This window comes from Crocodylus porosus, unplaced genomic scaffold, assembly GCF_001723895.1.
Source record: "Crocodylus porosus isolate Cpor-Errol unplaced genomic scaffold, CroPor_comp1, whole genome shotgun sequence".
Lineage (NCBI taxonomy): Eukaryota > Metazoa > Chordata > Crocodylia > Crocodylidae > Crocodylus > Crocodylus porosus.
Window position 1 is genome coordinate 106,372,826 of NW_017728918.1, and position 16,689 is coordinate 106,389,514.

Sequence of the window (16,689 nt, forward strand, 5' to 3'; positions counted from 1 at the left end):
TTTTGCTGAGTGATCTTCCCACGAGATGTCCGGGTAATTGAAGTCACCCATGACAACCAAGGTCCTGGAGCAAGCAGCCTCAGTGAGTTCCCGGGCGAACTCCTCGTCAAGCTCAGGACTTTGATATTTGATAAATATTTGTGTGTGTGTAAAATACACCCTTTACAAATTGTACAGGGTGGCCAGCATGGGTTATACTTTTCAGGATTAAGTATAACCATTTCAACCCTGGTATACATAACCTGGTTTACTGACAATTGTCCCTTTCAGCAGTACAAGGAAACATTTTCCTTCCTCCTTTTTTTGCAAGTGAACATATTCCTGCTTGCCACATAAAATTGGTCATGGCTAAAAGGAAAGTATTTGGGTGACAACTTCTTGTTAAAATATAGGCAGCTCATCAGATTTTATTTTTGTCTTTCTCTCAAATCTGTTCTTCCTTTCATATCACTCAGCTCAAGATGTCCCTTCTTTCCAAATAAGTTACTTCCCATTATATGTACAATTGATGTATAGTTATATATATTATAAAGATAATGACATGTTTCACGGCATGTGGATTTTTTTTTGTGACAGGTTCTCTTGGTTTCTTTGGTGGTTATATCGCTTGGACTAGGTTTGGGACTAGGACTGAAACGTGAAGCTCAGGTGCAAGGTATGTCTACTAGCAGCCATTTTGGCTTTGATCCAGCAATACACTAAAGCAGAGGATGTTTCATAATTTAAAAATAATTTTAAATGCTCATTAGTTGTGGAAATAATATTCTAGGCTTTTAAAATGTGCAAAATAAAGATAAGACATCTAAAGTTGGTGGGCTCTTTTGAAAAATTATTCCTTAATTGTTGTGTGTGAATTATTGTCCTTCTGTAAAGTATAATACTTGTTTCACAAAGGGGTTGGGAATCTTACTTTAATAATGCTTCTTGGTGAGTTGTGCTAGAAGTTATTTAAAAGCATTACTACACAGATATACTTTGTATAGGAGCCTCTTAAAACCCCAGTTATTAAATAGATGGAATTTCATTCAATTGGTTCATACCAGACCTGTTTGAAGATTTTCTGTCAAAAATACAGTTTCGGCAAAATTGTAAAAAATCATTTAAAATGTTTGACATTGCTAGACAAATTTAAAAAATATATTTGATTTCAGGTAAGGTCAGACCCTCTCTGCTCTCACCAAAAAATTCCAGTTGGTGAACCAAACTTAAACCTTTCCTATTGGGTAAGATTAATGTTGATCTGTGTTTATTTGAATTCCTGTAGCACCTGCTCCGACTACTTTCTATTTTCTGAACTACATAGCTGGACTAAATATTCCACCATGCAGCATGACTCCCATCATGACTGATTTATATAATCTTGTTTGGGAATTCAGTTTATAGTGGAGAACGGAATATAAGGGTTTATGTAACAGCTTCCAGCCATTTTTTTTCCCTGAAAATCCTGTTCTTTAAAGTGTTGACTTTTCATCCATATTCAGTTTTAAAATAACTGTTGAAACATCAACATTTTCCATGTGGTGGAAATTCTCATTTTTGATCAGCTGTAGTTAAGTGTTTACTGGAGTAAGGCTAATGAAAATGTTTTAGTATAACTCTGTTTTCTGGTAATTGATGATGTTTCAAATTTTGGTTGTTTCACATTTGAGCAAAACCAAAATTCTTAGAATTTTTTAGCAGGATTTTTTTAATAACTTGTTTATTAAAAGAAGTGAACTTCTCAATGTATTCTTTCTCTTCAGTTATTAGTATCCAGACAGACTTAAGCCAAGAAAGCCTTTCACACGTAAAAAAATCATTTAAACAAAAGCACAAGTTTCAAGCTGCAAAGAAAGCACGTTTCAGTGAAAAATGTTCTCACCGTCATTAGTGCAATGTCAGCAACTGATACATGCATTTACAGCAGATCTTGTTTGCACACCTCCAAGACTATAATCACATGGGTTTTTCATACAATTAATGCACCTGTAGTAAAATGTTAAATTTCTTTTGTTTTTTTTCCCATTTACAATTTTTCATGTTTCTTTCCTACTTCTATTCTTCTTCCTTCTTGAACATTGTAATCTTTGTAATGATTGACAATAAACAGTAGTTACTTTGGATGACCTTTGCCAAATATTGCAATGTGTTGTCAGCTTGCCACATAGTGCTTACTGATATTTGGAGTCTGATTCTTCACTGTTTTCACTTGTGAATTCAATTACACCTGCATAAAATGTTACCAGATCAGAAATATCAGCATTTGACATCCACTTTGTGCAAGTGTATTTGAAAATGCAAGATGCAGGGCGATTGTGAATCATGCCCTTTACTCTTCCTAATTTAATTGCAGCTATTGCTTATAAAAGATGAAGTGACACACTATTGTGTGGGTTGCTGTAAAGAGTTGTTGGGATATTCAATCTTGTGATAATGGTTTTGAAGCTGCTAGATAAATTTAAGTATTCAAGGACTTATTTCATGATTGCTCCCATTCAATGGTCCCTCTAAGCGCTCTGCTTTGGTCCCACCTCCCCCTTTTGGCACAGCGTGGTCAGCTGGTAAGTGTTCCAAAGTAAATGTCCAGGTGGGAGTGGGCAGGGTTTGGCCACCACCCTTCTCCATGCTAACCACTGCCCAGAGCAGCGCAGTGGTGTGCTATGGGGCCATGTGACATTGCCACAATATGGCCACAGTGAACCACTGAATGTTGGAGAATTTGGTTCTACTTGACACTGCTTATCCATAGCCATCTGATCTCTGAAGATTTTTATAGGCATTTGTGGCCAATCATTCATTCCGTTGCATGACTTTTTCTATTAATCAGCTTTAGGTAATGGGGAATAGATTTGTGTGTTATGGAAATGTCAGTAGTGGGTTCCTTGCATGCGAGCCCTGAGGTGCATAGGTGTGTTCAGCACTCAGTGGGTGAAGCAAATGGACTACAAGACAGACCAGGGCTTCCCGAGTCTGGCTGTGGTGCAGGTGAGAGTCAAGGTTGGGGGTTTATAGTATAGATCAATGACAGCTTTTGGTTTTAGGGAGATATTGGTGCCACCTATAATGGTCAGCCTAGAATTTGGTGTAGTTGTGATTGCACGTTCTCTGCTGTGTGCTGTTTGCCTCTTCTTCTACCTCTTCACCGCAGTCTTACTCCATACCTGTCCCTCTTACCCTCTTTTCTGCTGTACTGACCCTCTTGCTTCCCTTTCCAAAAATTCCCTTTTTTCAGTTTTCTTAACATTTAGCTCCTCATAACTAAGCTATTCCCCCACAAATAATGCCATTGGCATTGTCCACAATGTTTGGATCTCTTTCCTGACCCTGTGTCATTTAAAATAGTGAGGTCTGTGCACATAAAACTTATGTGCTATGAAAACAAACTTGTGTGCACATATGCCTGCTTAAATACATTTATAATTAAAATATCCTTTTCTGTCAAGATTAAACTTACAAGAGCTCAAGCATGAGTCTAAATAGTGCATTTTTTCCTCATAACACCACTCATCATAACATTCATCTTTATTTTGATTTATGCCCTATTTTTGTTTCTAATCAAGTATGATTATTCAGCTATATAATAAAGCATGGTGTGGTTGTCATCTACTTTGATGAAAATGGGTTCATATGTATTACATTTTGCTGAAATGTATTGATAACTGATTCAGTAAACAGTTTTTGAAAATGATTCAGAACATTGTCCTCCAGACCCCTTGGCTGTGTTCCATGTCCTGTGCAAGTTGTATTCTGAAGAGTGGATATACCTGCTATCTGTAGAGCTGAAAGATGCCTTATGTTTCCTTTTCAGTTAGCTGCAGAAGCAGATGTGATGAAACATTTAACAAAGATCTGGTGGGTTGCCAGTGTGATAGTGGCTGTAAAGAACGTCGAAATTGCTGCTGGGATTACGAGGCTATTTGCTTGGAACCAGGTATGTCACCTCAAAAGTTATACGCATCAGTCTAGCCTTTGTATTTTTCCTTTGAGTGTAGAACATAGTATGTATAGTCTGTTATTTACTTTGTAACAAGTACTCTCCACACGCAATCTGCCTCCAGACTTGTTTCGATTTTATCCTGGCATGTGATAAATTGGGCTGCTGACGGGCTTTCATTTGAAGGCACAATAGGATTTGATCCCCAGTTACAACATCTGTGCCTCTTGCCATGGTACACTTGAATAGCAGAAAGCATGATTGTGTGTTCAGGAGTCAGACTTAAATCATGACATACTTGTCAATTCAGGGGGATCATGAACCTGGACTTTCCCTGCACTGGCAATGTGTCCAATAATCAGCTGATTGACGGCTGGCTCTGGGGACTCACGGAGCTGATTTGAGCCCTTGTGTAGTTCCCAGAGCCAGCCAACAATCAGTTAATTGGGGCCACCCGAGGGTACAAGCCCCAGAGTGGGCCCAATCAGCCAAACTTGTGACAATCAGCTGATCAGGACTGGTCTGGGGATCAACTTCTGGAGAAGTCCTGATTGTTAGCAGGATCAGGTCTGCACTGGGGTTCCAGGCCAATATGGTCCCAATCTGCCATCAGCTGGCAAGCACAGCACCAGGATTCAAGCCCTGGTGTGGCCTCTGACAGACAAATAAACAGTGCAGTCCATCTTGCCACACATTTAATTTAAGGCAGGATGGAAACCAGTCATAGAGTTATTACATATTTTGTGTAATAACTTTGTGGCTGGTTTTCTGTTTTATTGCATCTTCTGAATGTATGGCCAGTTTACACTTTAAGAAATGATTAAGTGGTTCATTGTGTCTTCAGCGTACTGTCTGCCTGGGCCCTTGGGGACCGTTGATATGCAATGCTATTTGTAATTGAATGTAATGTAACATAAAATCTATAAGGTTCCTCCTGAAGGATTTTCACATTTTGTGTTATGGAGGTGTGTTCTTTTTAATCAAGAATATGTTTAGTTAAAACTTCAGTGTAAAATGCTCAGAAAAATCCATTACAAATGCACATAAAATCAAGCAAGCTATTTTACAGATAACTGAAGCACTTTCATCTGTTTGTCCAGATAAGGCACAGGTAGGAGCACAGCTGTTCTTTATGCCAGGGTAGAAAACGATAAAGAACCTATTTTGCTCTCGCACTAGTGAAGTTACTGGGTAGTTCTGGTATGGTGCAGCACACAGTGTTTATATGGGTGTGGGTAATGGGAACAGTGGGCTTCAGAAGTCCCTGTCTATTTCTGCATTTTATCCAGCATTTTCTGAATGTACCTTTCCCTGACATTTACTGTGTATGAAGGTAGGGTAGATGTGCACCTTTATAGACTAACCAAATAAGATATAACTATGTATTCTATTTATTTGAATGCAAAATGACCCTGCATGTAAGATCACGCCCCAATAATTCCACACCCAGAAAATTTATAAATTTATTATAATTTTCCATCTATGGAATTTTCTTATTGGAGGGTCATTTTAAATTCACCCTCCTCCTCCGTCACTACTGTAAGTTGGGGGAGAGGTGATGATGGGGCAGTAATGGGGTAGGTAGTGGGAGACAGAGAGTGGGGGAGGCACTAGGGAAGCATGTGCTAGGGAAGATGGGAGTAGTAATGGGGCAGGCCGTGGCAGGGAGCAACAGTGTGGATGCAGTGGTGCAGGCAGTGAGAGAGGCAGGCAGCCTGCTACCTGCTGCCTGTCCCCCACCCCCTACTTATTTCATGTTGTGCCTGCCTCCCCCACCCCCAACAGCCTCAGGTTGTCCCAATTCTGCCTTCCCCCTTCTCCTTTCTCCATGCTGCTTCTGCCACCCACAGCCTGAGGTCTTTGCCTGTTTTCCTTCCATCTCCCCCCCACCCCAAATTCTGTCCCTTCGCTTGCTTCTCAGTGCCCTGCACCCCTTACCTTTGCTCTGCACCAGTAGGTTCAGTTCTTGCAGCAGCCCAGGACATGAAGCATGGTTCTAGCCTGGCCCCACAGCAGTGGCACAGAGCTGGCACTGCTGTTCCAGCCCAGCCCTGTAGCAGCAGCACCATGCTCCGTGTGCTGGGCTGGAGCATGGATGGAGCCTACCAGTGGCAGAGCAAAGGTAAGAAGGGGAGGGAAAGGGAGAAGTGGCATGGAGTGGGGTAGAAACTGGGCTGGGGGCTACCGCAGAGAAATGGCAGGGTGTGCAGGGGCCGTGGGGGCACGGGGCAGGTGGCAGCTGTGGCTTTGGCTCCAGGTTGGGGCCAGAGCTGCAGCTGCCTGTCCCCACCAACTGCCTCTATTATTAGGCAAGGAGATTTCTCCCCAGTATTAAATGGTGGTGGTGCTGGGGGGCGGGGTGCAGGAACCTCATCTTCTAATTGAGTAAATAGTCAACTATGAGATGCTGACAATGTGATGATGGTCTCTGGATGCCACCACCTGGGCTGTCCATGCCATCCTGGGCCTCTAGCCTCACTGCCTCTGGGCCTGCTGGGCCAGCAAGAACCAGTGGCAGCACATTGTCCAGGCCACCTGGGATGATAAGCAGTACCTGGAGGCATTCAGGATGACCAAGCCACCTACCTGGACATCTTGGAGCAGCTCTGCCATACCTGAAGTGACTGGACACCCTCCCTGCAGGCACCCTGCTGGCCATCACCCTGCTGAAGCTGGACACCCTGCCAGCCTTCAGTATATATCTATCTAGTTATATATAGGTAGCCAATTACCTCTCTCTTCTCATACGCTCTATATACCTCCTTATTTCTGTCTGTCTGTCTCAACTCTGAGGTCACTTTTGGCTTCTATTGGGTGCATCTACATGTGTGCTTTATTGAGCTAATTAGCTCGATAGTAAAGCATCACTGTCTACACTTGTGCCGACGTTAGGGTACAGTAAATTAACTCCACTGTAGAATACTGTTGGGGACAATACTCCCCTATGGTGGAGTAATTATGTGCACTGAAACCCATGTGTAAACAGTGATGGGGTTAGCTGGGGCATGAGGGTGCTAAAGGGTGGGGACTGCCTGCTGCCTATCTGCTGCACTTCAGCACCTTCAGCCAGCCCCTTCGCCACCACCACCTGATGCCGCCATGCATCGACTGAGACTTATAGTAGGGTCATAAAACATTTCATCCTTGCTTTTTTGTTACTTGATTTTGAGAATATGGGTCTGATTCTTCTCTTAAGAGAGTTAATATGACTTTTGCTATATACTGAAGAACTACATTCAGAAAATGCTGGACAAGATGCAAAAATAGACACTTTTTCAAGTGGACACTGAAGCTTCTTTGGGGCCACCACTGTCAACTCAGGAAGTGTGGTGCCAGCAAAAGTCACAGTCAGGAGTTTCCAATGTTAATCTTTTCTTAAGAAGTGACCAGAGGCTTGGTTTGGTGGCAAAGAGTCAGCCAGGTTTATTGTTTACAAGTAAAGCCCTACCACACTTTGGCTTAATAAGTACATCAGACTAGGTGTTAATGCATTTATGTCTTTGATAAGGTAGTTGGCACAACACCAAACAGGCTCCCCTAAGCTGCTACAAATTTCCCATATTTTCCAAACCTCCGTTTATACAGTGATCAAAGCAAGTTTTTTATCACATTACACCTGTATCCTGAATATCTTAAACTGTCCTGTATCTTGGGCTTGGTTCACATCCTGATCTAAGTGTTCCTGTTTCAGCCTTATCATCCTACAACTTGTACAGCCATCTCCCCCTCACATCTTTTGGCAGCAGTGCACGTTTGGCCACATGCCAAGCTTTATGTGAGTAAATTTGCTCATCAGGCTTACCCTGGTTAATACTTTAGCAAAGCCTTTGTGCGGGCAGTACATAATGATCAATGTTCCAGCGAGGCCTACACCCTCTTTGCCTATTAACCACACCCATATAACCATTATGTGCTGCACTGCAGGAATTGTCCTGATATATACAAATTAGGAGTTTAATTTTCAAATAACTTTATGTACATCTTTATTTTTACCCCTTTGGCTGGTGACCAAGAAAATCTAGTATCATCTTCTCATACAGAAGAGTTATTAACAGGTGTTCAATACTCTAGAAAACTATGACTGAGGACCTGATCTAACCTTCCCTAAAGTCAAAGGAAAGACTGCTATTGAATGTGGTTACCTTTGGATCAGACCTCTGGTCAGTTTGTGGGTGCATTAGTCTTCTGTTTTCCACACCATTGCTTGTCAGTCATGCTGATATTGGCCTTGTTGCTGCTGCCCCTTCAGCCACAAAACCTGGCTGGTTTAATTTCTGCTTTGATGTATTGTGCAGATTTCACCAAAGATATGGACATTTGATTAGGAACCTGAGGTACTCCACTTGAGATCTCTTCCCAGTTTAACATCAAGCTATTCTTGACTATTCTTTGAGCATGACTTTCAACCAGTTATGCACCCACTTCATAATGTTGACTAACTGTTAATAAAGGTTGTGGATACTGTTTTGACTAAGCTCAGTTAGTTGATGAATTATGACGTTTAGGAACATAATCAGTCAGACTCAGAGAATACATTGTCCATCTATTGTAGCAATTTATGACTGTAGCAATTTATGGAACACCTTAAGCACACTTCTAATGCCCCTCCCTATATTATAGCCCATCTCTGTACAACAAATTAACTATAAGGTATTTAATGCATCATCTAAATCTTACAAAATTCTCAACACGTTGATTAATGTCAAGCAAAACAGCTTCTGCTATGCTTTGCTTTTTTTTGAATAGCTGATTCCAAAAACTCAGCAAGCCCACAGACATAACTAGCTATACCCTGTGGGAGAGTACATGCTTGCAAAGCAAAAGTAGGAACTTGCATTGTCTCTCTGGAATACTTTTACTTCCAACACCAAGACGTGTTATAATTTTGGTGAAACCATAGCATAAGTCAAAACCAAAGAGTGTTTTTGTATTGCTTCATAGAAAAATTGCATTGGAAGGGTTCCTTAGACAGTCATCTAGTCCAAGCCACTGCTTGAAGCACGCAAACTTTGCTTAGCATGTACTTAAAGACTTCTAAGAACAGAAATTCTTCTCCAGTGCTGACACATCCACATGGTTAGAAACTTGTTTTTAATATTTAATATAAATCTTCCTTGAGTCCATTACTTCTTGTCTTGTTTCTTGGGGAGAGAGAGAACAATTGAGAACCCTCCTTTTTACAACAGTATTTAAAGACTATTCTCAAATCATCCCTCAATTTCCCTCTTTTTGACTAAATAATCCCAATTCTTCCAACCTTTCTTTGAGTATTGTGGTTTCCTTTAACACTTCTAATATTTTTTGTTTCTCTCCTCTGAATTCTTTCCAATGTGTTCACATTTTCTTAAAGTGTGTTGCCCAAAATTCAGCATGATACTTGGGCTCAGTGCTTGCAGGTGTTGAGTTGAGCGGAAGAATTGCTTCTACTTGTCCTTGACTTGCATATGACATTTTTGTTAATAGATGCCTCTATGCTGTTAGCTTTATTCCTACCGATATTCAAGTATTGACTCGTATTTAATTTTTACTGTAACTCCTAGACTGGTTTCTACAGTATTCCAGCCTGGCCAGTGACTTCCTATTTTACATTTGTGCACTTGATTATTTTGTCCTAAACACAATTCTTTACACCTTTCCTTATTGAATTTCATCCTATATGTTTCAGAAAATTTTTCTAGTTTATCAAGGTCCTTTTTAATCCTGAGCCTGTCCTTTCCTACTCCACCGAGCTTGGTATCAAGTTTACCTAATTCAATCCCTCATGTCATTTAATGAAGATATTGCATCTAAGACATCTTGACTGAGCTCTCCTTCCAGTTTCAGTCCTTAGTATTCAGCTATTTGTGGCTTCTCTTTGAGCATGATTATCCAACCAGTTATCCATCCACTGTACAGTATCTTAACCTAGACTATATTTCCATATTTTACTTATGAGAAAGTTGTGGGAGACAGTTTACAGTTTTGCTAAGGTATATACAATTTACTTAAGATATAACAATATGAAAGTTGATTATGAATATATATCTACATAGTATTGATTAGAAGTAGAATTTATAAGCTTAAAGAACACAAAACATAAACAATATGCAGCATGGGGGAATCAATGGTGATTTTTTCAGTTCAAACTTGGTCGTGTACTAAACTCCGTTGTGGTGAGAGACAGATATCAGGAAGCCTCTGTTCTTGTTCTGAAGACTGCTTAGAGAAGAAAACCTGCTGTGTGAACTACAGAAGCATTTGCAAAGGTAAAGCAAAAGTTTTAAACATTTTTAAAGTGTTTATTGTCATATTATAGGGATATTTCCAGGAAAGCACACAAGTAAATGGTAATTTGAGAATAACCTATGGGGATATCCTGCTTGTTAGTAATTATGAAATTTCATACAGCTTTCAGTTTGAACAAGTTAAGATTTTCTTTTGGGTTAAATAATGTTTCCATAGATTGAAAGACTTTGAGGAAGTTTCAGGGTGAAATACCAAATATTTCAGATTGATAGGAGGAAAGCAATTGCTTGGGAGTAATGCAGTTTATATAAAATTGATCCCTTAGGAATTAAAATAATATTCCTCTTGGGGTGGCATCTTCAAAAAAAAAAGGGAAAAAAAAGAGAAGCACAGTTCCTGCTTTGCACTTTGTACAGTCTAAAAATATCACTACTGTCTGTAATGACATCAACTATGATGTTAGAGGGGTGTTATGGAGGCATATAACAAGTCTAAGTAGTCTTTTTAAAAATTGTTTTAAAAAAAATATCTAGAGCATCTTTCATATCATTGTAATTGTATTACTGGAATCCTTTCTCACCTGATTTCCTAAAGGTATTTCATTTCTACATTTTATATTAATTACATCTTGTGGCTCCTCAGTGGTGAGGAAATTAGACCTATAGCCCAGAAGAGAGAGTGCATCACACAACTTACATGGCTGGTAACTTTATTCTTCTGAACAGGAATAAAAACTCAGAGCAAACATGGTATCTAAGGAGATACACAGCATAGCAACATTTAAACAAGCGGAGGGCATGTCTGTATGTGCCCATACAACAATGTTGCTACTGCCGGGCTCACAGTTATTTTTAGCCATTACTTGGCTGGAGTGGTACACTATAACAAGAGAGTGTGCCTCTGTGCCAAAGTACTTGCTGGTCTTGGGCGAATGCATGTGATCACTATGTCACCATAGCACGTTGTTATGGTGACATAGCATCATGTGTAGACGCGCCAATAGGGTGTTTTTATACATCCTGCAGGGGTGTGAGTGTGTGGTGTGTGTTAATTAGAATGGCTTCTAGAGCCGCTCTAATTAAAGCTCCCGGAGTGTCTTGTAGCTCTGGTATCTCTACAATGTTCCCACACTTCAAAATGGTGGTGGGGGCACTTTATCTAAAGCTTGTTGAATGCTAATTAGCACGCTCCAGCAGACTTGAATAATTATGTCTGCTCTGAGGCACTGTATTTACAGTGCATTGGGTCAGCTTCCCACCTCCTCTACAGAAGGTGCCCATATATAATAGCTAATGCACAATACATCACAATATTCATAGAAGACCATTGCCTTTAATAACTCAGAACTAAGACCATTGCAAAATACTAGGAGGGATTTTCTGCGGGAGACCTACTACTCTTTCCGCACCATTTATTCTTCTCCATTATTGTTCTGTGCCTTTCTATTTTGTTCTTGCTTCTCTTTTTCCTTTCCTTTTTTCTTCTAAAGAGACCAGTCAATCATTAACCTGGATATTAGAAGTTTGAGTATTAAGCAGAATTTCAAAAACAGCACCGAAGATGCATAGGAAACTTCTTTATGTTGCTTTTTTAATAGTGTTCCAGTGTCTTCTTTTGTCCTTTTCAGGTGAAATGAGCTGGGTGGAAGAAAAATGTCCATCATTTGATAGTCCGCAGTGCCCAGAAGGGTAGGATAAGTAATGTTTTTGTGTTTTCTTTTCTAATAGATAGAATATTATAATAATCAGATATAAATGCATGCATTTTTGTGGCTGCCTATAATATTAAATGGTATTTTTTTATTTAAAGAGTGCCTAAAAATGTGGTATTTTATAACCACTGAAAAAACTGGTTCCTACCATAAAGAATGAACATGTAGTTTAAGTTTTAGACAAGAGATGGATCTTCCCTAGCTAGCAGTGGCAATAGCTCCTTAAGCTTCTCTTTGATTAAAAATGAAAGCCACAATCAGTACAAAGAAAGGAGGGAAAGAATACAAAAATGTGGTTACTAACATTTGTTATATATGTAAATTTTGGTAATTCTGAAATAAAAAGAGGAACCAACAAGCAAAACTAATGTGGAAGTGATAGCTAAAGTCTGAGATGCCTAGAGGCATTGTATAAAGGTAGAGAAATACAGAGCTATAGACATTCCCTTTCCAATGCCCACCCCCCCTGGGACTCTGCCGCAAGATTGGCGGGAGCAGCGGGGGCTGCAAAGGCACCTGAGATGCTGGACTTGAACCTAACTTGAATCAGGAGAGGATCTGGTACAAAAGTTTGATAGACCAGTCTAATCTAACCCAGGACATCTGATACTACTTCCATCCAGGTCTATCTTAGACCAGGTTCTGCCATTTTTAAACATATCTGTATGCTCTGGGCTTCTGTTCTGTTACATGTTTAGACCAGTTTCTGAACACTTATACTGGTTTATGTGTAATGTCTGGACCTGGTCTGTATTTAGCTGCATCAATTTTCAGACTGGATGCCCAGGAACAGTCCCCCTATTTTCTTCTCTTCTACTGTCTTGCATTAGAAAACTTTCAGAATGAATATTAGAAAGTTCTTAGCCTAGACTGATGTAGCAAGTAGGAAAGGAATGTAATAATAGCAAATTGTCTTGCTGTTCTTTTTTGCTCCTCTGTACTGACTGCAATATAGTGCAAAGACACTGGAACTAGCTTTCTGTTAGCTGCTGGGAGCTGTCTAGATATAGCAACACAGAGACCAGTATTAGCCACTGTCTGAGTGTCCTGTCACCCCCTAAGCTGCCTCCCATAGAAAGGTTGTTTCTGGTAGCTGAGTTTCAAGCTAACTCTAGTATCTCTACAAAAATAATTGTAGCATACACTTTGATGTATTAGCATGTTGCCTGTCATCATGTTCTACTCTTTGGGTCAAGGAAACTTTCTTTATTATTGCTTGTGTGGGGTATACTGTAATGTGGCCTGACCCTAGACCTAGATTCAACTTTTTCTCACTGATATTAATGTAATAGCTTTCTCTTATTATGGTCATGTTATCACAGCTATACTAAATTGTCTCTCCTCTAGAAGTCCTTGAATTTTGTTCCTGAGGTGTCACTGATGACCAGATTGGATTACAAAACTTTTGACTTACTCAGTGTCCTAATTAACCAATATAAACATTTCCCCCTAAATGTGAATGTTTATATTGTAAAACAGCACACCAATTTGTCATATGTAACTCAGATGAGAACATATGATCGAATCCAGATTAACACTTAGTTTATGAAGACCAAGAGTCATCTTTACAACTATTTATCAGAAATAGACCAAATTATTTTTCTGTAGTTGAATTGTTCATAGTCTATATCATTATTACAGTATCCCTAGGCTATTTCAGAGCAAGCACCTGACAGCAATTTATTCTAGTCGGCATACCTGCAAAAATGAATAGCTATTATGATTTGTGATTACCGTTCCTAAGCCTAATAAAGAATTTTTATTTGAGGAAGCTATGATGTTATTTGAAAGACATTGGAGGAGGAGAAAGAAAAGGGTTGGTAACTATAACCATAGGTGGATCCAGGATTTTGGAAAGGGGGAGTGGTGTAGATAGAGGTGGGGGTGGTTACTAATATGCTAGGGGGCTAGCACTATATTATTCAGTTTAAAATTGAAGCTAAGACAAATATAACTATTGGAATGTCGACTGATTTGCTCGATTATATATAAAGCTTAAAAAAGCACAACAAACTAGACAAAAATAGTTAAAATAGTCAAAAGATATTGTGTCAATAATCCTGTAGTCATTATACTTAAATGTAAATCTTATTCAGATTCATAAGAAAAAAATCTAACCTTCTTGAGTGTCTTGACAGTGTCTCCAACACATCACTGTCAAAGGTTTTTACAGTTGAGTTAATATTACCATACCTGAGTTAAGTTTTTTTAGCTAGAGTTAAAAATAGTCAGCAGGGCAGTGAAATGAGAGAGAGACCTTATCCAGAATATCAGACAATAAAGAAGAAAGGATAGTCTGAACAGTAGAACATCAAGACTATTAAAAAAGGGACAGACTGTTTTTAATACCTTTGGAGTAGACAGAAATCAGTCTGAAACAGGGAAATGACAATGAACCATGAAGTCAGTTGACTCTCTCTACAGTGCCTGAATAGAAATGCTGCTGCCCCCACCCCACAGCAGTTAGTTTTAAAGTTTGGGGGGAGGAGGAATTACGGGGAGGGAGGTGGTACAACTGTTCCACTGCACCCTCCCTGGGTACTCCCCTGAATGTAACCACCTACAGTAGTCAGGGTGTTAGAATTATGATGTGCATATGCAAGTATTTTTACATACAAATATTTGTAACCACCTGTAGTAGTACAATCTCATTCCAAAGTTCAAGAATTCCTGCATGCAATTGCTTGATCAGAGTATAAAAAAGTACCTCTTAGGTTAACAAATAACTCATCTTGTTTGAAACATATTCACAGCCTTAAAGTGGGATACATATTCTATTCCACAATCCATGGTGCTCTTTAATGTCAGACTAGCTTTAAGGTTAGACTAGAGTAAGATTAGAAATGGGCCAGGTACAACCTGCTTTGAAACTTCCTTAGGAGATTTCCTTATTGTTGTGAAATGGTGATTTTAAATTAAGAGGAGTTAGTATGTATCAGTATGACTCTCTGGATGAATCACTATTTTAATTGGAGAAATTGTGTTAGAAACTTGTTACCAATGACTGCAGATAACAAATCATTGTAGCTAGGAGAGTTCTGACCCAATGCAATAGAGTTCTCTATATACTGAGTATGGGGTTCCTTTGAACAGAATTGTAATTTAATTTTTTTAGGTTCCATGATATTCAGGTCCCTAATTTAAGACAATCTGCTGAATTACCACTTCCAGCTATAAATTAAACTATAAAAAAGGTAATTATTAATAGATTCTAGATTGCAAGGCTGGAAGAGACTTTGGAAGATCATTGGGTCCAGTCCCCTGCACCAAGCAGGAAAGATAACTGGGGGTCAGGTGACGCCAGCAAGGTAACTGTCTAGTCTCCTCTTGAAGATTTCTAGGGTAGATGAAATTATGCTGAATTACAGAACTGGAAGACTGTAATTCTGTGTGCTACCCTTGTCAACCATGTATTATAAAAAGAAATAGAACCATCCCCAAAGATCATAGCCACATTTTACTCTTCAAAGCTCACTGGTTCTCAGGTGCTGAGGTACCATAGGGCACTTTGAGATGATTTCAAGGGTGCCTTGGGCTGCCAAGCAGTGTTAGTACCGTTAGATGTGCAAACATGATTTACAAGATAAACCCAGAGATTTCAAATCCATAGAGTTTAAAAACATTCTGAACTGGTGTGGCTTTGGGTTCTTTTAGAATAATTGCTTCTTTTTTTTAACCAAAAAATCAAGTGAAAACTAACAGCTGAAATAGTCTAAAAGATACCTTGAGTCTAATGGGCCTTGTTACACAGTAATTTTGGTCTGCTCCTGGAGCTTGTAACATGACATAACACCTGAAACTAGTTTTACGTGCTAGTTAGGGGGCTCAAAGTTATGCCACTCCAGGCTAGGATTATCTCTGATGTGTGTTACCCAGCTCATGTTACACTAAGGTATAGACACTCTAGTACACTTTAATGTAAATGAAGTGTACCCTTGCCCCCACTAGCTTGGCTTAGGCCCACTGCCTCCCTCCAAACTTCCCAGCACCTCAGATCTGCACTCATTGTCCCCCCATCTCTGCCTCCACCCTTACTTGTGGCTGCCCTTGCTGTCTTTCTTTGAGGAACAGGTAGGGAAGGGATGATCTGTCTGTCTGGCCACCATCACCACTGCTGCTGCTCTCTAGGCTGGGCTTAGCTCAGAGAACAGCAGCAGCCTGGCAGCAGTGGTGGTGGTGGGCCAGTCAGGCAGGTTAACCCTTCTCTGACTGCTCCCCTGGGACATACAGTGTGCATAGCCAGAAGTAAGCCGGGGGTGGGGGGAGTCCTGGGGGCAGGAGGGGCAGGGGGCAACCCCAAGGGACTGGGAGGAACTTTGGGCAGGGGTAGGGGAACCCAGGGAGCAGGGGGCAAAAGGGAATCCTGGAATGGGGGGGGGATAAGAATTTTTCAGTCCTTCTGCTGGTCTGAAGTGTGACTGCTCCAAACATGAGGTGGTACTAACACTGAGCAAGATTTGTGTGCCTTATAGTGTTACTGTAACATGCAACAAAACCCTAATGAAGTTAGAACCACTGTCTTAGCTAGAGTTTACTTTAACAAATGTTCAGATTTTTATTCTTAGAGAGCAATTTAAATTAATGTATACTGCCATCACAGTTACTATATCTGCAGAGCTTACTCAGTGCTAAGGGTGCTAAGGGTTTTAGTCTTGCTTATTTATAGTAAATAATAACAAATAGCATATGATTATGATGATCTCCACCCTAGAGTTCTAAAGGAACTGGCCGAGGTCATTGCAAGTCCCCTGGCACAACTTTACGAGCACTTGTGGTGCTCTGGTGAGGTACTGGAGGACTGGAAGAGGGCCAACATGGTCCCCATCTTCAAAAAAGGCAG

General features: G+C 40.1%; 1 protein-coding gene across 2 annotated transcripts in view; it reads left to right on the top strand.

Moving 5' to 3' along the window:
- Nucleotides 1-16,689, top strand: part of ENPP3 (ectonucleotide pyrophosphatase/phosphodiesterase 3) — a 72,237-nt gene that overhangs the window by 8,211 nt on the left and 47,337 nt on the right. For both annotated transcript variants that reach the window (XM_019538055.1, XM_019538056.1), the window contains exons 2-5: nucleotides 577-655; nucleotides 3,788-3,910; nucleotides 10,033-10,158; nucleotides 11,766-11,826. In XM_019538055.1, coding sequence (XP_019393600.1) covers nucleotides 577-655; nucleotides 3,788-3,910; nucleotides 10,033-10,158; nucleotides 11,766-11,826 — 389 coding nt within the window. The remainder of the gene's footprint in view (nucleotides 1-576; nucleotides 656-3,787; nucleotides 3,911-10,032; nucleotides 10,159-11,765; nucleotides 11,827-16,689) is intronic.